Below are 23,411 nucleotides of genomic sequence, written 5' to 3'. Positions count from 1 at the left end.
ACTTGTTGAATAGAAGTGGTGAGAATGGGCATCCTTGCTTGTTCCAGGATTTAGAAGGAAGGTAAAGTTTTTACCATTGAGTATTATATAAGTAACTGTGTGTTTGTCATAAATTACTCTTATTATGTTGAGATATGCTCCCTTTATACCAACTTTGATAAGTTTTTATCATGAATTCTTGTTGAATTTTATCAAATGCTTTCTCTGTATCTATTAAGAGGATCATGTGGTTTGTCTTTTCTTTGGTTAATGTGCTGTATCACATTGATTGGTTTGCATATGTTTAACCATCCTTGTGACCCCAGAATGAATCCAACTTGATCATACTTTTTATGTATTATTGGATTTTGCTTGGTGATATATTGTTGAGGATTGGATCCATATTCATTAAAGATATTGGCCTGTAATTTTCTCTGAATGTCTTTGTCTGATGTTGGTGTCAGAGTGATAGTGGCTTCAGAGAATGACATTAGGAGTGTTCCCTATTCTTCAGTCTTTTGGAATAGTTTAAGAAGGATACATATAAGTTCTTTGTGTGTTTGTAGAATATCCCAGTGAAGCCACCTGGTCTGGGACTTTTGGTTGCAAGGAGTTTTTCTTAAATTACAGATTCTACTTCTCTACTAGTGACCAGTCTGTTCAAATTGTCTATTTCTTCTTGATATAGTTTTTCCAGACTGTATGTTTTTAGAAACTAATCCATTTCTTCTGCATTGTCCAATCTGTTGGCATATAACTCTTCATAGTATTCTTATGGGTTTTTTTTTTTTTTTTGTATTTCTGCAGTATCAGTTATTTCTCCTTTTTCACTTCTTATTTTGTTTATTTGAGTCGTCTCTCTCATTGGTGAGCCTGGATAGAAGTTTGTTGATTTTGCTCAACTTTTCAAAAGAACAGCTTTAGTTTACTGACCATCTATTGTTTTTTAATGTCTATTTTATTTATTTCTCATCTGATCTTTATAATTTTCTTCCTTATGCTGATATTGGATTTTGTTCATTCTTTTATAAATTCTTTTAGGTGGTAGCTTAGTGTTTTTTTGGGGGGGGGCGGAGGGGTTTTTTGGTTGCATTCGTGGCTTGTGGAATTTTCTACACCAGGGATCAAATTTGTACCACTGCAGTAACCAGAGCCACTGCAGTAACAATGCCAGATCTTTAACCTACTAGTCACAAGAGAACCCCAAGGTTTTTTATTTTTGAGATTTTTCTTGTCTCTTTAAGAAGGCCTCTATCACTATAAATTTCCTTCTTAGAACTGCTTTTGCTGCATCTCATAGATTTTGTAATGTGTTTTTATTGTCACTTGTCTCAGTATTTTCTGATTTCATTGTTAACCCATTGGTTTTTAGTAGCATATTGTTTAGTCCCTATATGATCTCCCCCCCCCCCATTTTTCCTTCTGTATTTGATTTCTAGTTTCAAATAATTGTGGCCAGGAAAGATGCATGAGATAATGTCTATCCTCTTATATTTGTTGAGACTTGTTTTGTGCCCTAGTATGTGGTCTATCCTAAAGAATGTTCGTGTGTTCTTGAAATGAACATGTATTCTGCTTTTTTTTGGATGTAGTTTCCTGTAAATATCAATTAAATCCAACTGTTATATTGTGTCATTTAGGATCTCTACTGCCTTACTGATTATCTATCTAGATATTCTATCCATTGATGTTGGTGGGGTGTTAAGTACCTTACTATTATTGTATTCCTATCAATTTATTCCTTTATGTCTGTTCATATTTGTTTTATATATTAAGTGCTCCTATATTAGGTGCATATATTTTAACAAGTACAATGCCCTCTTCTTGTATTGATCCCCTTATCATCATATAATGTTGTTCTTTGTCTTTTGTTATAGACATTGTTTTAAAATCTATTTTGTCTGATGTATTATTACCCTGCTTTCTTGTCTTTTTGCATGAAATATCTTTTTCTATTTTCTCCCTTTCAGTCTATGTATGTATTTAGCCCAAAAATTAGTTTCTTGCAGGCAGTGTATTGCAGGTTCTTATTTTTTTTTTAACCAATCTACAGCTATATGTCTTTTGATCAGAGTATTTATTTATTTTTATTTTTATTTTTGTCTTTTCTAGGGCCACACCCATGGCATATGGAGGTTCCCAGGCTTGGGGTCTAATTGGAACTATAGCCACTGGCCTATGCCAGAGCCAGAGCAATGTGGGATCCAAGCCACGTCTGCAACCTACACCACAGCTCACACAATGCTGGATCTTTAACTCACTGAGCAAGGCCAGGGATCTAATCTGCAACCTCATGGTTCCTAGTTGGATTCGTTAACCACTGCGCCACCAAGGGAACGCCTGATCAGAGTATTTAGTCCAGTTTAAAGTAATTATCACTAAGATGTGTTTATTTCCATTGTTTTCCCAGTTGGTTTTATAGTTCTTCTTTGTTCCTTTCTTCTTTTTGTTTTTCCGTTTGTGGTTTGATGTTTTTCTATTGTATTATGCTTGAGTTCATTTCTTTTTGGTTGTTATGAATCTATAGTACGTTTTTGGTTTTCGGTTACCCTGGTTTTCAAGTATGTTAACCCAGAACTAAATCTACTTGCTTTAGACTGATAGTCATATATGTTCAGACACATTCTTAAAAATATACAATTTTTTACTCCTCTTTCCCACATTTTGTGATTTTGGTGTCCTATTTTACACCTTCATGTTTATTCTTTTGCTGTTAATTGTAGTTACAATTGCTTTTACAAATTTTTAAAGTTATTTTTGATTTGTTACTGGCTTATTGATTTTCAATTTTTTTAATATATTTGCCTTTCCTATTGTGTTTTTTCCTTTCCTATAGATTCTTGTTTCTTTTTGAATTAGAGAATACCCTTTAATATTTCTTTTATGTTAGGTTTAGTATTGCTGTATTCTTTTAGTTTTTGCTTGTCTAAGAAATTCTTTGTCCTATTCTAATGATAATCTTGCTGGGTAGGGTATCCCAAGTTGCACACTTTTTTCCCTTTCAGGACTTTGAATATATGGTGCCACTCCCTTCTGGCCTGCAACATTTCTGTAGATAAATCACCTGATAGTCTATTGCGGGTGGGGCTTCCTTTTAACTTACTCTTTGTTTTTCTTTTGTTGTCTTTAGAATCCTCTCTATATCCTTAACTTTTGTCATTTTAATTGTGATATGTCTTGGTGTGGGTTTGTTTGGGTTCATCTTTTTGGGGCCCTCTGGGCTTCTTGTACCTGGATATCTATTTCCTTGTTTAGGTTTGGGAAGTTTCCACCCATTTCTTCAAATATATTTTGGATCCCCTTCTCTCTTCTCCTTCTGGGATCCCTATTATTCATAGGTTGGCATGCTTTACATTATCTCATAGATCTCATATGTTGCTTTCATTTTTTAAATTTGTCGTTCTGTTTGCTGGTATGATTGATTGATTTCCATTATTCTTATAATCTAGATCACGTATTTGTTTTTTATGCATTATTTAGTCTGCTTTTAGCTTGGCTTTTATCTCAGCAATTGAGTTGTCTAATTTTTATTGGTTCCTATTTAAAATTTCAAATTCCGTATACAGTGATCTGAATTTATGTCAGTAAATATTTCTTAGTTCCTTTAGCATTTTTATTACCTCCTTTCTGAACTCAGGGTCTAGTAGACTGGTGAGGTCTGTTTCATTGATTATTCTTTCAGAAGATTTCTCTTGTTCTTTTAATTGAAAGTACTTCATCTGCCTTTTCATTTTACTTAAAATTCTCTGTTTCTATGAATTTAGGATTAAACAGTTAACTATTGTGGTCCTGAAGGGCTGCTTTTATGTGGACACACCTCTATGCAGACTATGTGAGTCCAATATTTTTAGTGGGAGGGCTGTTTTTGGTATGGATGCCTGCCACATCTCTCAGAGTGTGCTGGCTGTTATCCCCTTGATGGAGAATGTCACTGGTGTTATGGTAACCAGACCCTGCTCTGGATGTTGAGCGGGCCCTCCTCTTTGTTCCATGGCTGTCAAAGCCTTGTCAGGGACAGGGTCTGCTTCCCAGTTGTTGGGATAGAAGTCTCCAGATCCATTTCTGAGCTGTAGTGTGAGGTGGGCAGAACTGGTGTGCTCTTGCTGGGAAAGGAACTACTGATACTCCTCCCCAGGAGAAGTAGCACTAGAGATGTGTGGTTCTGTAGATGCTTCCTGCTGATATTCAAGTCAACAAAATCTCCTGCTGCCAGACCCCAGCCACTCCCCATGTGCCCCCACTGTGGAAGTACTGATAATGGGCTCAGGTGTCAGCCCTACCCTTGCAGTATGTGCACTCACAAATTCCACTGCTGCTGCTTGAACCATGCCCTGCCATGAACATACTGATGATGTGGCTCCTATGGTAGATGCCCACACCCTCACTAGCCATGTGTGTGCTAACAATGAGTCCTGAGGTTAGGCCCAGACTACACTCTAGGTGCACCAGGCTGTCTCTACACAGCTAGACCAAATCCTACCCCAGGGTCTGTCCACTAAAGTCCAAGTTTCAGCACCTCACCACTGTGCACACTAGCCGCTCCACTAGGAGTGCATTCGGGGCTGGGAAGTGTGGCAAGATACAGCCATCAGCTCTGCTCTAATTGGTACCAAGCCATCATGCATGCACTCCTTGTGGGCAGAGTCCAGGACCCTCGAGCTCCTCTATATGTCCCAGTGGTCTTCCCAACCAGCACCAGTCCCATCCTAATGGTTTTTTTTTTTTTTTTTTTTTTTTTTTTTTGTCCTGCCTGGTTACATGAGAATCTTCCTTGCAGCTTTGGTTGTATAAGAGATCTTCTGCCAGTTTCCAGTTGGTTTTCTGTGAGAATTGTTCCATGTGTTGATGTGTTTTTGAGGGGAGGTGAAGTCCACAACCTCATACTCTGCCATCTTGATCGCCTACTTTGGCCTCTCTCTCATATCTTTAGGTAAGTATAAAAATTAGCTTGTATTCCTTTGGTATCTGCCAGCTAAATAGGGCAAAGAGGCATCTACAAGTTGTTACTTGGCAGGAAGATGTCCAGCTGTCATGAAAAACCCACAAAATACATATAGTCCAATGCAATTTTCTGGCTGAGGGGTGAAATTTGCTTTTCGGGTGAAATAATACAGATAGATTGCATTCTGGTCTTCAAATACAAGTTGAAAATGACTAGGTAGTCTGATAACTACTTGGAGTGATTGAGCATACAACATGTGATTTAAATAAAATGAGCAGGTTTAACTCTAAATCACTGCCAGATAATTTAAGAAATAAACTCCACAAATTATACAAAATTGAATAATATGCAGTTAAAATCTCCTCTCCAATAAATAGTTTTTATTTTTATTTTGAAAATCCAAGCTTCAAGCACAACATTCCATTGTAAATTGATTTTGCTTATTCCTAAGAAAGTCATTTGTTTGGCTCCTTAGGATTTTCCAATTTATGAAGAAATGTTTGCCTTTTAAGTGAGCATTACAAAGATTATTTGTGTAAGACATTACTAACATAGTGTTCAGAGTGACATTTTAAAGTATAAAATTAAATATAAACATTGTCAAAACAACACCCTTTGTGAGTCCTACACTGCTCTGTAAGGAAGACTCTCTCCCCCCCCGCCCCAATCCAGATGCTAGAAGACTTTTTAAAACCTGACCTTCTATAATCAGGACAGGTCTTAGAAAACTGATGATTTATATTTTAAATTTATGTCATTAGGTAATATCAACATAGAATTCAAGAGACCCCAGGCTACAAATGACCTTATTTCAAAAAGACTTTCCTCTTTTCCATTAGGTTTAGTGTCATTCTCAGACCAAATCTTTAAATTAAATGAGAAACCTTAATGACCTATGAAGAAATCTATAACAGTAAATTGTATCTAAATATAAAAGCATTTTATATTTATGATTAAATGTTTAATAAATGATGAACCATTTAATTGAGAACAACCTCATCATGTGCACATTATGAACGTCTCCCATAAATCTGTTACTGAAATATTGCCATCTTATCATTTGTGAATCATAGAAGCAAATCTTAGGCAAAAACAATGGTCATGAACAGGTTTTGGAGAGTGTAACAATCAGTTTAAACAGGTAGCTATTTTTACAAATTGGGTGATTATAGTTTATTTTGTAGTTTTTACAATTTTTGGAGTAAGTAGAACTGTCCCTGCTTCCATTAACTTTAAATGTCATGTTGAATGTCATATTAAGAATGTATAATCAAACTTTTAAGGGGCAAAATTATGAACCATAAGGTGGGTATGAACCATATTGCTCAGGTTATGCACTGCTTCCAGACTTTTCTAGTGACTCCCTGCATGACCTTAGGTTAAGTCCTTCACGGTCATGGGCAGATGTCCCATCTTTAAAATCTGGAGGCTTACCTAGATCTACTCTGAAGTCACTTTTAATTCTGGAAATATCCGATGGCTTATATTCTGGTTTAGTCATGATGTAATATGAATAATAAACAGGGTAAGGTATTTGAATTTTGATTTCTAAAATACTTACAGTTAAGGCTGGTGGTCCTGGAGGTCCCATATCTCCCTGAAATAGATTAAAGAGAAAAGCTGCAATTACTAGTAGTTCCCTTTTGCACATGTTACTTATAAATTTTCTGAATGGTTTGAAGCAATATCTAGATAAATCCTGAAGGAAAGAAAGGTAGATTTTTATCTAGACAAAAGTCTCTGTACAATGAAAAACTCTTCATGTGCTTTTAGCTCTCATCATATAAATATCACCTTGTGCATCCCCATAATTTTTTGTAGCAGCAGAAATTGTTTTGAAAAGCTAAAATAATCTAATTTCTATTCTTTTGTCTACTAATCCAAAATTAGAATGAAGATCACTTCAAATATGGTTACTTGCCAATGGAGCATCTGTGGAGTGTCACAACGATAAATTATATTTCTGACAAGTTAGCATGAGGATCAGCAGAAATAATAAGTGGGTCTCCCCACTTCGTGCCTTCCAGCTGCAAAAAGCAGTCTCATTGCCTTTTTTTTCTTAATAAATTTTATTACATTTATAGGTGTACAACAACCATCACAACCGTTGCCTCTTTTAAAGCTCTGCTGAACTGGCCTTGCACTTGCCAACAACTGTAAAAGGTTTTGTCCATATTTATGTACTTTTAAACACTAAAATTGCTTTGCTGACCTATGTGAATACAAATTACCAGGTGGATATACTGAAAAACTACTCAAAATCTTAAAAAATATGGTTAATCCTAAAGTTTAATATTTTCTGATTTATAAATACGTTACCTATATGCTTTACTGTATCACCATTCCAAGGTATTTCCTAATAACTCATAGTCATTAAGATCAAGCATCACTGGAATGGCAAGATAGGGATAGAGGATTAAGAGGACAAACTACTGTGTATAAAATAAATAAGCTACAAGAATATATTGCATAGCACAGGGAATATAGCCAATATTATATAATAACTTTTTTTTTTTTTGCCACAGTGTGCAATTGCTGGATGTAGGATCTCAGTTCCCAGACAAAAGACTGAACTGGGCTACAGCAGTGACAGCACCTAGTCCTAAATACTAGACCACCAGCAAACTCCCATATAAGAACTTTAAATAGACCCTATAAAAATTTTAAATCGCTATATTGTACACCTGAAACAAATATAATATTGTAAATTAACTACACCTCAATAAAAATATTCTTTAAAAAGGTTAAGTCTTAGAAGGTTAAATTTGACAGACTTTTAGAGATTCTCCATCTTATCCAATTTCCTCATTATGCAGATAAATAAGTTGAATCCCAGAGTGTTGTTGGTGAATTGAATAAAGTCATTAATAAAAAACATATCAGGCATCACTGCCATAATCCCTATTCAAGTAGAGACCTGGGGCCACATCTGTGTGCCATGGGGCACTGGAATGCTGTGTTCTAATGTTGGGAGTATTGATATAACTTACTCTTTTCTCAGTAAACCTAGTCATCTCAAACGTAAAGACTTAGCCTTGTGCAATTATTATTTTAGGAACAACTGAATAAAAATATCCAATAGTTATTAAGGAATGCTGATGTAGTTTAAATCAGTCACTTGGGATCAATTTGCAAAATCAACTATAATGTAAAGGTAGAATATTGAAGATAGACAAAGATTTCTACATGTGCTGAGAATGGAGAACAAAAAACAGTGCAAAACACTCACACATACAATTGTCATCAAATTAGTATCCCATGACCTTACTCAAAACAACTCCTGCTTTTATAATTTCTTAATTTTCTTTTCAAGGTCTCTGCCAATAGGCCAATGTAAAATGACCTGTGAGAAAAGGTGGCAGGAAACGGCGCATTTATTTAAGACTGAGGTGCACAGCTAGCCTCCTTCCCCCCAAAGGCCACCTGCTTCACCACCATGGTAGCAGCTCAGTGCTATTGGCAAAGTTCCCCAAAAGGGGACACAGCTGCTAATTTGCTGACAAAACACCTAACACTGTCAAGCAAGGGGGAGAAAAGGGAAATCTTATAAATGCAAATTAACGTCAACCAGCAATTGAACATTTAAACTAATTAAATGAACCAAAAGGTTTCTATTGTTCAGATGCTTTGAACATAACAGCCTTTTGTTAAATTTAACAAAATTAACTTTTGGCAGATAAACAGTATCAATGAAAAGTCAGTGCAGAATTTCTTAGGGTTTTCTTAAACAAGGATTGGCATTTTCCCAGGTGAATACAGTACCTTTTCTCCTTTTGGGCCAGGTGGACCACGAGGACCCACATCGCCTTTCGAACCCTGTATGAAGAACACAATCAATATGACTTTACACAGTTCACAGAAAGCTTCAGTTTCTAGCAAGTCATTAGTCACAAAATAAATCATAACGTATTGAACTCCCAAATCCCAATCTTCAGTGTGTAATATAGAAAGAAATGTAGATAACTGGCACTAAAATGATATGCAACATCTGTGAATGGTGGGTATGTATACATTAAACCAGTGTGAGGCCACAATACTGCATATTTGTGCAACTTTGCTTCCTGCTAAAATTACATTATTTCACCATCTGGGAGAACATCATTTAGATCTATACGCACTTTTAAGCATCCACTTTGGAATAAATTTGTAGATGTTGTAAATACCTCTGATTTAGCATTGATTTGACCTTCATAAATCTTGCCCCCCAAATTCAAGATTTAAATCAAAAACATTTTTGTCCCTATCAAGAAATCTAATTGTGGGGGAAAAAGGGATAAAGAATGCACTCTTTTCCCATCATTCACAAAGCTGGAGCTAAAATGCAACCTCTTCTCCTGTTTTAAAGTCTGGCTTAGTTCTCTAATTCCTAGCTCTTTTTTACCTGGATTTATAAAAACATCAAATGAAACTATATAAGACACAGACAACACATCAGATAAATACGTTCATGAGTTCTTCTGGACTCTTTGGTTTTTAGTGGGTATTTAGTTGATCTGAGTCAGAAATGACAGCTGTCAGGGATACCACAATAGATTCACTGGAGGAGATCAGTGCCACAGCTGAATGTATTCACAATGTAAACAGAAACAGAGTGAAACAGACACATCCCAACTGTGTGGTCAATAGGAAAAAATATATTTTCTCATCCTTAACTTGACACATTGTGTGAGAGAAGAACAACAAAGGAAAAAAGAAATATTCCTATGCCATAAAATGCACAGGAAATCCAGGTACCTTACTGCTCCCAGCTGAGGGGTCCAGCTCTTACTGCTCTGACATTTTGTACTGAATAAACAAAGCCAAATGCCATCACCTATAGCTCCTCACTACAGAAGCCAGTGACAAACTGAAAGGAACAAAAGAAAACTTTAAGAAAAAAATTAATTGGTGAATACCGCATCTAATTTGTTTAAAAAAGACCTTTGCAGTTGCATAAATATCTTCATAGATGGAATTCATAGCTATATTTCTTCCATCATTACCTCTGAGTATTTATAGAACAAAGATGAGTGAAAATTAAATCCTATTTGAGATGTGATTTTCTTCTATTATTTGAAATATCCATTCCTTCCCAAATCAAGCAACACATACTCTATTTATACATGCTTCTGGAGCAAAACTTGGCACCAACATGTTCTGAACACTTGCGGAAATAAAACAGCCACTTCTATGAATAGAGTTTATTCTTAGTTCACTCATCCATTTATTCAATAGACATTTATTGAAACCCTCTGTGCAGTCACCCCTACAGTCATTAGATGTGTACTGCCCAATATGCAGCCCTGAGCTACATACAGCTTTTGATCCTCGAAACATGACTAGTCTGAATGCAGATGTGCCACGAGGGAAAGTAGCAGTGGGTTTTCAATATTTAGTACAAAAAATATATGATAGCTCATTAATAATTTTTATGCTGCTTATATACTAAAAAGATGACATTGTGGATATGAGATTAAATAAGATATATTATTAAAATTAGTTTCACCTGTTTCTTTTTACTTTTTTTGATGTTGCTACAAGAAAGTAATATATTTACATTTGTCTTAAAGTTGTAATGTTAGATTTTAAAATATTATAAAATAATATTATAAAATATTATATAAATATGATATACTTTATATTGAGAGATACAAAAAGAACAAGAGTTGGCAAAGACTCTCTCCTTAACCAAACTGAGTCAGGTTCCTCTGAGCCCTCTTTTTTTTTTTTTCAAGTTTTATGGTTTTATTAACACAGATACAATGTGTACACGAGCCCACTATTCATTTCAACTTGGGGTCTAAACCACATCTGCCACAACTCGTTGCAACACTGGATCCTTAACTCACTGAGGCCAGGGATCATGGCATCACCATGGATACTAGCTGGGTGCTTAATCTGCTGAGCCACAACCAGAACTCCTGTCTATTCATTTTCTTTGCTGCGCAGCCTGGTGTTGGGATTGGTGACCCTGATGGCCAGTTGGGCTGCTCTCTCCACAATGGCTTTGCGGTTCTTGGAAGAGATGTTGTGAGAAATCTCAGCACAGTAAGATTTGTTGCATATTAGCAGCACTTTAAGCTCCTTTAAAGTGTGTACCAGAAACTTCCGGAAGCCACTGGGCAGCATGTGCTTTGTTTTCTTGTTGCTCCCATAACCAATGTTGGGCATCAAGATCTGGCCCTTGAACTTTCTCCGCACCCTGTTGTCAATGCCTCTGGGTTTCTGCCAGTTCTGCTTAATTTTGACACATCCATCTGACTGGTGCCGGATGAACTTCTTGGTCCTCTTTTTGATGATCTTGGGCTTCATGAGGGGTCTGAGAGCAGCCATGATGCCAGGTGGGAGATGGCTGCCACCTCCGTAAGGCAGTGCCGAGGAAGAGAGCTGAACCCTCTTCTTGACTAGGCTTCACCCTTGGCCCCTGTCCTGTCTGGCTTGCTTGGCCCAGTTTTAATGAGTCTTGTCAAGTCAGTTGAGAGAGAATCTCCAGCCTTGATATCTGATGTAGTCCCTCATCCCTCTCTTTGATGGCCAGCTTTTAGCAAGAATCCCCCACCCTTGATGTCTGCTTTTAGTAACATTCCATTCACTGACCACATCTCTCTATTTCTTAGTTATAAATCCCTACTCATCCTTGTGGTATTCAGAGTTGAGCCCAATCTTCTTCCTTACTGCAATACCCACATTGCAATAATCTTGAATAGAAAATCTTCTTGATCATTTTAACAAGTGTCAGAATAATGTTTTCCTTAGCAAAATCTAGATTCCTGCCCTGATGGAATTCATGTTATAGAGATGGGTGACTGACAATGAACAGGTCCACAGGCTGAATGTGATGCATTGCAGGGCAAAGGCTGCTACTTCAGTGGGGTGGTTAGAAGCAGCCTTTCTGTGCAGGGGATGTTTGTTGTTTCACAGGATCCAGCCATGCAATGATCCTGGGGAAAAGTTAAGGGGGCAGGAGTGAAGGAAGAGCCAGCATGGAAGTCCCTTGTGTGGAAGGAGTGTCATGAGCAGGCAAGGAGGTAAGGATCGGGTGGTGCAGTCAAGGTTAGCCAGGGGTCATGGCACACAGAGAATTGCATGCTGTGGAGAGAAGGATGGGTTTTGTTCTAAGTGCAATGGGGAAGCCACTTAGGATTTTCAGCAGGGAAATGATGTGATTGACTGTGTTTCCAAAAAAAGAATGCTTTGGCTACAACATGAAAATAGATTATAGGCAGCAAAAGTAGAAGCAGAAAAGAGGCTCTCACAGCTTTGCAGGCAAGAGAGCAAGATGGCTGGGAGAGGAGATGAGAAGTATCAGACTGGCACATGCTATTAGGACTTGCAGGAACGCTGGAGGTGGGGCTAGGGAAAAGGAAGTACCAAGGCTGATTTGTTCTTGGCTTAAGCGACTGGCTAGGGGGTTGTGCCATTTACTGAGCTGAGAAATTTACTAAAGATGTTTTCTTTTCTTCTTGCTGATAGAACATCATCCAGAGGAAAGACAAACATGAAGAAAGAAATGGCTGAGAAAGACAGAGTACCCATTTATGCAACAAATACTATTGAACATCGACACACATGCAAGATTAAACCCTGTATTCCTATGAACAAGAGTAGGAAGACATTATTTTTAGTAATGGAAGGGAACATGAAACAAAATATTCAGGAAAATGGTTAACTCTGAGGTGGGCATGGCATTATATTGAGTTCTGGGTATACTGGTGTTCATCATATAGGTTATATGTTACAAATATATTTGAGGCATAAAATAATATATTAAAAATTTTTTCAACATTCCTGCCTGACAAACTAACCTTAATTGCAACTTCTGGAGAAGGGACTTCTTTGCAGTTATGTCAGCTAACTATCCCTGGTTCAGTCAACTATGGTCAGGAAGTGGGGTGGGATAATAATGCACCCAGTCACAGGCTGATGTGAGTTTGAGAACTATTCTAGAAACATAGTAGGTGTGAAAGGAGCAGTTCCCAAATATGCCTAATTTTCCTGTAGGCACTCAAGACTTCAGACATGGAGATTTTAGGAGAGTCATGAGAGGACTAGCACTTTCTTTCTGTTCTTTCTCTCTCTCTCTCTCTTTCTTTCTTTCTTTCTTTCTATAGTCATACCTGTGGCATTTGGAAGTTTCCAGGTCAGGGGTCAGATCAGAGCTCAGAGCTGCAGCTTCAGCCTATGCCACAGTTATGGCAACACTGGGTCTGAGCCGCATCTGCAACCAAAGATTCAGCTTGCGGCAATGCCAGATCCTTCACCCACTGTGCGAGGCTAGGGATCAAACCCCCATCCTCACAGAAACAACATCTGGTCCTTAACCCACTGACCCACAATGGGCACTCCAGGACTAGCATCTCATGCATTATCTTGGGCAATTTATCTAAGCTTCCTTATAAAATAGGTATAAATAATAATTGTCTTGAAGAGCTGTTCTGAGAATTATATTTTGTAAAAACACTAAGCACATCATAGGTACTTAATAAATGTTGCTTTTACCTTTCAATACCAAGTCTTAGGGATGGTTAAGTTTTCTGTCTGGTCTGTAATCAGTTGGATGGATAGGTAACAATGGTGCTTTAACTCACATGGAATACAATGCAATTGAGAAGTACTGCACTCATGAAGCTTCTACTTTTATTGGCCACTGAAGTGGACCATACAGCTCATGTCCTCCTGTGATAAGGTACCATGTTATTAAGGCCATGGCTTCAAATAGGCTCTGAGAAGCAGACTGGTGATCCTTTTCTTAAGTGCATTTTTTTCTGCCTATGTCACACTAGTGTTGCTATCAGTGGCTTCTGAGTACTGGGGAGAAAAAGACACAGCATTCGCCATAGAGCACAAAGAATCAAGTTGAACAGACTTTGAATTTAATATTGAATAAGATGGGCACCTATTATCAAAGTTCTCAATAAAATTCACATCTATAAAGATGCTCAAAAGCACAGTAGTGTACTCTATATTATGAGAGATAGGAACTCTTATCCAAATTAAGATGAGTTTATTAACAAAACAGAAACAGACTTACAGACATAGAAAACAAACTTATGATTACCAAAGGGGAAAGGGTGGGGGAAGGATAAATTAGGAGTTTGGGATTAACATAGACACACAACTATATATGAAATAGATAACCAAAAAGGACCTACTGTACATTACAGGGAACTATACTCAGTATCTTATAATAACCTATAATGGAAAAAAAATCTTAAAATAAATATATACACACACATATACATACACATATGTGTGTAAATGTGTGTATATATATATATATATATATGTATATATGTGAGTATATATATATGAATCACTTTGCTGTACACCTGAAACACAACATTGTAAATCAACTATATTTCAATAAACATTTTTAAAAATCAAATGCAAGATCAAAGCTGAAAGACAGTATTAAAACTAGAATTATAAAAGCAGGCAAATTATGAATTTATTGTAATTGGAACACCTACTTACTCATGTATGTAGCAGCTTTAAAAACCATTTGATACAAAATAATGTTATTTGTTAAAAATTTTAACTCATCAATTAATTATTTTCCCCATTTTCCACTGACTGCATCTTGTTCCCTAGCAATGGCACCAGCTGTTGCCAGCCAATATCTCAGCTTTGTGAGTTTGTGTATTCAGTATACCGATTGCATTGATGTAAGGAGATTAATGTGACTATTTTAGAAACATCAGATGCTATAATTCTGAAAAGAGATTTTAAAGACAATAATAAAGATGCAGAGGAAGAGACTAAACTGAATGACTGAAATCTACTTTTGCAAGATTATATAACCCCACAAAAAATAAGTAAAAAAATCTATTATCTATCTATCTATCTATCTATCTATCTATCTATCTATCTATCTATCTACCTATCTATCTATCCACCTATCTCTATATCTATTAGAGATACATGTTTTATTTAAACCAGTTTCTAATAATAACAAATGTTTATATAGCTCTTACTGTATGCAAGACATTGACCTAAATGCTTTATGTATGGTAACTCATCAAAAAAAAAAAAAAGGTCTATGAATTAAGACTCCCCCCAAGTATGTTCTAAGATGCCACTGTTGAATATATTTCATAGTAGGTGACAATCAAAATTATTTAATTATAAACTAGAATGTGTGCTAAGCTGAGGTCTTATATTTTGAAAGCTAATTGTAGCAACTCAAATTTTTGACAATTTCAATATATTTAGTATGCATTATTTAAACTCTAAGGGAAATGTGAGCACTTTTTTAGTCAAATACCTTTAATTCAATACTCAAGTACCTTGAAGATCAATTCAAAGTTTACAAATACACACACACACACACACACACACACACACACACACACACAGTTAAGGATGCATTTAGAAAGATATCAGAGCATTTTTTGTCCCGATGACTAAGAGCTGCTACTGGTGATTAGTTGGTGAACCTCAAGGATGCCATACATTCTTCTCTTGCAAGACAGTCCCACATGGCAAAGTACTATCTTAACCAAAATGCAATACTGTCCCATTAAGAAAGCTGAACTGCTGCATGCTTTCGTCTAAAGAGGTTTATATTTTCTTGAAGTGAGCTTGTCCATTTTGTGGGAGAGCTGGTTCAGAAGAAATTATTAAAAGATACATTTACATCAAGAAATGTTTATTATATAAGAATAAAGACTATAGAAAGGGCTTTGAATTCATTTCACAAGAATATTAAACTCTTCCAACTTTCTCTGACTTGGGAGGTATTGCAGTGAGCTGGCCCATTGAGGTTATTCACTCTGCATTCCAACAGGATGTTCCTGAAGTTATAATCTCTACCATGGCTTAACTTCAACACAAATTGAGATAGCTGTTATAACAACCTTCATTCCCTAAGAATGTGTACCTTGCACTTATTGAAAGACTGAACTGACATAAATGCTGAATGATTTTATTTTTTAGAGTCAGTTTATTTCAGCTTTGAAAAATAGACAATGACAAATGTGGCATGACTTAATGGAAAGATAAGAGACTTTGGTCAAAGGAGGGTTAAAAGATGATTTTACCATTTTATAAAAGAAAGTTTATCAATTTTCCATCTTTATTTCTTGCCTCTAAAAACAAGGATGCTATCTACCCATGCAGTATCTAGCCCCTAAAGTTGGGGAAGGATTGAATTTCAAATTCCTCATGAAAACAGTTTTTTGGACTACAGCCCAACATTAAAACCACCACTACCAATGATGGAATAAATAACAGAGGATGTGATTCTTTACCACAGTGACAGCAGAGAGGCAAAATGAGAATTTTCATTACTCTTCTTATTTTTCCTTTGTCATGACCCCTGAATACCTTTGGCTAAGGAAGGAAAAGTATTATCATCTACATATTAATTAAGCAACCAAGTGAGAAAAGTTAATGTGCTTCATCATGCTTTATGATGTACCTAATGAGCTATTTTAGGCAATGATGGTGCTAAGGAAATTCACGTGAGTGAGGTTGTATGCAGGACTTCTCCAAGACTCTTGTCCAAAAGGAAAGTTCACACTGCCCACTAGGCTGTGGGCTCTCAGCTAGTTGGTCTCCAGATTTGGGCCTCATACAATGGCTGCCTGAGCACTTGGCCAAGTAGAAGGCACTCAGATATATGAGGTACAACTTATTAATTCTAAAAAGGCAAATCACCTTGTTTCCGGACATCATAAGGAAAATTTCCAAATATCTAAGTTAACATGAATATACATCAGATTCTAACCCCTCAATTTTCCTTCCAGTTTTATTCAAGTGTTTGAGTAAATCCTTTCTCTACTTCAATTCTATCTAACACTATCTTAATGAACTTCTAAAAATATTTGTTTTGCTCTTCTATCTCAGGGAGCCTGCGTACCTATAGCTTGCTTATCTTTTGCAACACTCTAGTTAATCTCTCACAACACTCCTACATTTATTCTAAAAAAACAGCTTTCTCATAATGAATGGTCAAAACCTTGGGCTAATTTTGATTCACAGCAATCAAGTGCCAAATTGCATATATTTTACCTCTGTCATATCACTGTGTACTCCCTTCCACCTTTGTTTTTCTAGTTTAGGTTCTAATTACTTATATTTTACTCTGTTATAACAATCTCACAATTTTTCACATAAAAATTTAGCAAAATAATTATTGAGAACTTACACCAAACATTTACTTAAGTACTAGAGATTCCAAGAAATCGTCTTCAGTCTCAAGACGAATATGATAGAACAAAAACACAGGAAAAAGCCCCAGTTTGATCCATCTTATAGAACATGCTGTGAAAAGAAACACAGCATGAATACCACTCCCTCCCAACTGCTGCTCAGAGGAGGAGGGGTAGATATCCTCACACACAGAACTGTCCATGCCTGGGCTCCAGCCCTTTTCCATTGTGTTTCCCTATGTTGCCTTACATGCAGCTGTAATTCCAAAACTTAAATTACTGCTTCAAATTTCATCATGCTTTTCCAGACTGTAATCTTAATTAATCTTAGTATAATCTCATTGCATTAAATTAGAGGACACTGCAGTGATGGAGACTTAAGAATCCATCCTAAGGCTATCACTTTACAGACTCTGAGAAGTGATTTTCTCAACAGAACCAGGACAGGAACTTGGCTCCAGCTTTCCGCTGAAGAACTCTTACAGGTACCTTCAATGAGGGCGTGAATTAGATGCTCTGTTAAGTGTACAGACCAACGGTTAGGACATTCAGCATCCTAGTATATTGTAAGGAGGTAGAGAAGATGCAGATACTCCCCTAGCTCAAAACAACTGGTGCTGGTTCCCAGTCTCTGGTGCAGAAAAACTCCTTCAAAGAAGAGAGGAACTAGAATGATGTCATATTAAAGCTGTGAATGGGATTTCTTAGGAAGTAAGAGAGTAAAACGGTGGGGGCCAGGGCCTTAAGCCAGCATTAATTAGCAGTGCTAGCTCCAGAGATATTTCTCTTTCAGACCCCTTGCCTCCCAGGCCTTACTTTGCCCATTGGCTCCAGGGACTACAATGTACAGTCTCCCTTCCTACTGTATGTGATGATCTACTGCATCCAAATGGACTTCCTAACACCTCTAGGACATCAGAGAATTGGATCTAGCTTCCTTATTCTTTTATCCAGAAAGCAAGTAGTATGGCCCTTCAGAACCCTTCTAAAACATTTTTATGAAAGTGGAAAAGGGAAACTGGGAAGAAATAAATCTCATTGTGGACACTTCCCTTAGTAAAGTTTGTATATCTACAGTAAAAGGAGGATTTAATGACCTGAAGTGAGAGTAATCTACATTTCAGAGGAAAACCTAGATTTGGTCTAGCCTCCAAATTCCAAGTGAAGCTCTGAGGGGGTAACTGTCCTAGGGGGAAGGGGGAGGTAAGAGGCTGTGAGGACAACACCTGGGATGGGATCCCTGAGCCTGAGGATGAGTGCAACGGAGGAGAAGCATCACAGATACACAGGGTTCCCTCCCTTCTCCTCTTTCTCTTCATCACTGAGATCTTACCTCCACAGACCCCTCAGGAGATTGGGAGTGAGATGAAAAGAGTAGCCTGGGTAAGAACACTGGTCACAGCAGAATATGTGTAAGAGGAAAAAAGACTGAGAAAGCAAGACAGAAGAAATGCAAGCTAGAAATAGCAAAGAAGAAAAGGCCGTTAAGGATTAGTATAAGGTGTATAAAACCAAGGAACACCTGGTAGTAACAAACCTAAAAATATCGCCTCCACTGAGCCATGTAAAACCTGCCTTTGTTCTTGATTTTTCATTGATTGTGCTAGTTCTTCCAAGGGTAGTCAAGTCTTAATAGCATTTGTAGTTAGCATAGGTCAGTGGCAAAATGTAAACATAATGTTAGAAAAAATAGAGTTAGGCTTACATCTTGGCCATTAACGCCAGCCAAACCTGGATCTCCTTTTTCTCCTTGTTCACCCTAGAAAGAAACAATTTATACAATGAAAAATGTTGCATCTGAAAACCTTTACTAAGAGAAAATAAGAGAGTTACATTGGGTATTTATAACAACATGATTACTTCCTTAATCCCTTGAAAGAAACATTTATTAAAAAACAATTCTGAGAAGTATAAAGCTTTAACGAAAAGGTGCATAAAATGATTAAAGGGTATAAATAGAACAAAGACTGTTTATTTTCCTCTATAAGCAACAAAGAACTTTCTGGAGGGAGATTTGGCAATATACATGAAGCAGTCTTAAATATGCTCATTTCATTTGGCCCAGTGATTTCACTTCTACGAATGTATCCTAAGGAAATAATCAGAGATTAATAGTTTTAGGTACTAAAATGTAGAGTACAACGGTATTTATAGTAGTAAAAAAAGGTAAACATCCTAAATGCCCATTAATAGGAAACTGAATAAATAAATTATAGTATACAGATACAAGGAAATATGTACAGCCATTAGAATCATGTTTATGAATTTTATTTTATATTATTGGAAAGCTCTCATGACATAAAAAATAATATACAATTAATTGATTAACAAATTTAGTGAATAAATGCTAATCAATACCTAGTTTTATTACTCCAAAGTTACAACTGTTCAAAATGGCCACTGATACCATTGTTGATGACACATACTCATAGTGACATATATTTTTGATTACACCCTGCATATCTATAATATAATTCAAAAAAATTAAAAAAAAATGCCTGTCTGCCTAACCATCTACCTATCTACCTGTGAATAAATCTACCTTTGGGTCCTAGAAATACTACTGGAAGATAACAGGTCAGAAAAATAAAGGTGATTAATCTATGCATTCTGTGCCTATGGACAATTTTTTCTTTCACTATACTCTTCAGTGTTTTTCATTTTTAAACAATAAGCATGTATTACTTTCATAATTTGTAAAGTGTTTAAAAATAAAAGAATGCACCATGTGTAGAAAGAACTCATTCAGGTCCCAAGTGCATCACACATCACTCTGAGTGTGTAGTATTAATAATAATAGTAGTAGTTGTGGTAGTAGTTATCTCTGCTCTGCTCCACTAGGGTGATTTTTATTCTCTTTTTCATATAATCTTTTGCTCATCATCTTTTTAATGCAATAAGCATTATCTTTCTTTATTTGTAAAAAAAGAAAAGTAGACACCTCCTGGTCCAAAATGACAAAGTAGGAAGACCCTGAGCTCACTTCCTCTCCAAAATTACAACTACTTATAGAACTCCTACCAATGAGAACAACCTGAAGACCAGTAGAAATGATCTTCTATAGTGAAAGATATAAAGAAGGAACCACAATGAGAATGGTAGGAAGGGTGGAGACATAGTTCAGTCAAGACTCACACTCCAGGTGGATGGCCCACAAGCAGAAGGATAATTACAATTGCAGAGGGTGTCCCCAAAGAGTGAGGGGTCTGAACCCCACAGTGGGTTCCCCAGCCTCGGGCTCCCACTGGAAGATGATGCCCCAGAGCACTTGGTTTTGAAGGCCAGTGGGGCTTACTTTCTGGAGAGCCAGAGGGCTGTGGGAAGTAGAAATTCTGCTCTTAAAGGGCACACACAAAATCTCTCATGCTCCAGGCCCCAGGGCAGAAGAAGTAATCTGAAGGAGCCTGGGTCAGATCCATCTGCTGATCTTGGAGAGCCTCCCGGAGAGGTAGGGGCGATTGGAATTCACCCTGGAGTCACAGACACTGGCCACAGACATTTTGGGGAGCTCATTCAGCCACATGGATCCTGGTGCTGGTGAGTACCATTTGGAATCCTCGCTCTAGCTTCTTAGACTAGAACCTCCACCTACTCTGGCTCAGCAGTCTGTAGGAGTCAGTGCTAAGACACCTCAGGCCAAGCAACTATATGGGTGGGAACAAAGCCCTACCCACCAGTTGGCAAGCTGCCTTAGACTCCCTGAGCCCGTAGCTGCCCCAGACGTGGGCCTGTCCACCAGGGGGGCTAGGACTCTGCCTCACATACCAGTGCACAGGAACTAGATCTGGGACCCCCAGGACTCTGCAGCCAGAGACCTGAGGTCTGGCCCCACCTACTAGCTAGCTTGCTCTAGCCTCAAGACCAACCTCACCCACAAGTGGACAGGTATTATTTTCCAGCCACAGCCACCAACAGGCCAGTGCCAGCTCTAAGATATCCTGGGCCCCTCAGCCAGCTGCCAAGGATCTAGCCCCACTTACTAGTAGGCTGAAATAAGCTTTGGGACACCCTGGATCCTATCGACAGCTGTGTCAGGAATTGGTCCCACCCACCACTGGTCCAACACCAGCTCTGGAATTCCTAAGCCCTATAGCTAGGGACTTCAAGACCCAGCTCTGTCTGCCAGTAGGCAAGATAGGGGTGCAGGATTAAGAGATACAAACTACTATGGATATAGTAGAAAAGCAAACAAGAATAAAAAAATAAAAAAAAAAACCCCAAACCTCCCAACAAATAAAAGTTTAGGACCATATGGCTTCAGAGATTAATTCTACCAAATATTTAGAGGAAAGTTAACACCTATTCTTCTGAAACTATTCCAAAAATTGTAAAGAAAAGTATGATTCCAAACTTATTCTATGAAGCCAGCATCACCAAAGATAACACACACACACACACACACACTCTCTCTCTCTCTCTCACACACACACACAATTACAGAGCAATAGCACTGATGAACATAGATTCAAAATTCTCAACAAAATACTAGCAAATCAAATTCAACAATACATTAAAAGGAGGAGAAACCATGATCAAGTAGGATTTAACCCAGGGATGCAAAGATTTTTTTTTCAATATCTGCAAATCAGTCAGTATGATACACCACATAAAAAAAAAACCTAAGTACAAAAACCATATAATCATTTCAACAAACGCAGAAAAGCTTTTGATAAAGTTCAACATCCATTATAAAAACTCTTTAGCAAGTGGGTGTAGAGGGAATATAACTCAACACAATAAAGCCTGCATATTACAAACCCACAGCTAAGGTCATACACAATGGTTAAAAGCTGAAAGTATTTCCTCTAAGATCAGGAACAAGACAAGGTTGCTCACTCTTTCCACTTTTATTCAACATAGTTTTGGAAGTTCTAGCCACAGAAATCAGAGAAGCAAAAGAGATAAAAAGCAGCCCAGGAAAATTGAAAAGGAAGAAGTAAAACTGTCCCTGTTTGCAGATGACATGACACTATACACACAAAATCCTAAAGACACCACCAGAAGACTACTAGAGCTCATCTAATGAATTTGGTAAAGTTTCAGGATAAAAATTTAATATACAGAAATCTGTTGTATTTCTATACACTAACAACTATCAGAAAAAGAAATTAAGGAAACCATTTCATTCATAATTATATAAAATACAAATGAATAAAATATCTAAGAGTAAATATAACTAAGGAGGTAAGACCTGTTCTTAAACTGTAAGACAATGATGAAACAGATTGAAGACAACACAGATAAAAAGATACATCATATCCATGGATTGCAAAATTAATATTGTTAAAATTACCATAATACCCAAGGAAATCTACAGGTTCTTTGCAATCACTAGAAAAATACCCTTGATATTTTTCACAGAACTAGAACAAAGAATCCCAAAATTGATATGGAACCAGAAAAGACCACAAATTGTGAAAGCAATCTTAAAAAAGAAAAGAGTTAAAGGTTTCACACTCCCTGACTTTACACTATACCTCAAAGTTACAGTAATCAAAACAGTATGGTACCAGCACAAAAACAGACATATAGATTAACAGAACAGATCAGAAAGCCCAGAAATAAACCCACATACCTATAGTCAGTTAATCTATGACAAAGAAGCCAAGAATATACAGCAAAGAGAAAATAGTTTCTTCAATGAGTGGTGCCGGGAAAAATGGACAGTTACATGTAAAAGAATGAAATTAGAACATTCTCAACACGATTTACAAAAATAAACTCAAAATGTATTAAAGACATAAATGTAAAACCTGAAACCATAAAATTTCTAGACAAAAACATAGGCAGAACACTCCAACATAAATCATAGCAATATTTTTTGAGAACCTGTCTCCAAAAGCAAAGGAATGAAAAGCAAAAATAAACTAATAGGAGATAATTAAACTTAAAAGCATTTGCACAGCAAAGGAAACCATCAGCAAAACAAAAATACAACATAATTAATGTGAGAAAATATTTGCAAATTATATGACTGATAAGGAGTTAATATTCAAAATATATAAACAACTCATATAACTTGATGTCAAAAAAAACAAATAACCCAATTAAAAAATTATCAGAAGACCTGAAGAGACATTTTTCCAAAGACATTCAGACTTCCAACAGGCAATGAAAAGATGCTCAACATTGCTAATTGTCAGAGAGAAATGCAAATCAAAACTACAATGATATATCACCTCACACCTATCAAAATGACGATCATCAAAAGACCACAAATAACAGACACTGGTGAGGATGTGGAGAAAGGAACAAGGGTGGGAATGTAAATTGGGGAAACCACTATGGAAAACAGTATGGAAGTTCCTTAAAAAACTAACAGTAGAACTACCCTATGATCCAGCAACCTAAGCAACCTA

At 36.9% G+C, this 23,411-nt stretch overlaps 1 protein-coding gene and 1 pseudogene across 1 annotated transcript in view; both read right to left on the bottom strand.

Moving 5' to 3' along the window:
* COL19A1 (collagen type XIX alpha 1 chain) overlaps window positions 1-23,411 on the bottom strand; it is a 357,863-nt gene that overhangs the window by 202,273 nt on the left and 132,179 nt on the right. Inside the window, 3 exon segments of the mRNA XM_003121272.5 lie at window positions 6,483-6,518; window positions 8,684-8,737; window positions 18,758-18,811. Of these exon segments, the coding sequence (XP_003121320.4) occupies window positions 6,483-6,518; window positions 8,684-8,737; window positions 18,758-18,811 (144 nt within the window).
* LOC100525845 lies at window positions 10,699-11,248 on the bottom strand (annotated as a pseudogene).

Source organism: Sus scrofa, chromosome 1 (assembly GCF_000003025.6).
Source record: "Sus scrofa isolate TJ Tabasco breed Duroc chromosome 1, Sscrofa11.1, whole genome shotgun sequence".
NCBI lineage: Eukaryota > Metazoa > Chordata > Mammalia > Artiodactyla > Suidae > Sus > Sus scrofa.
Note: the sequence above shows the minus strand (reverse complement) of the source record. Positions and strands in the feature narration are given on the sequence as shown.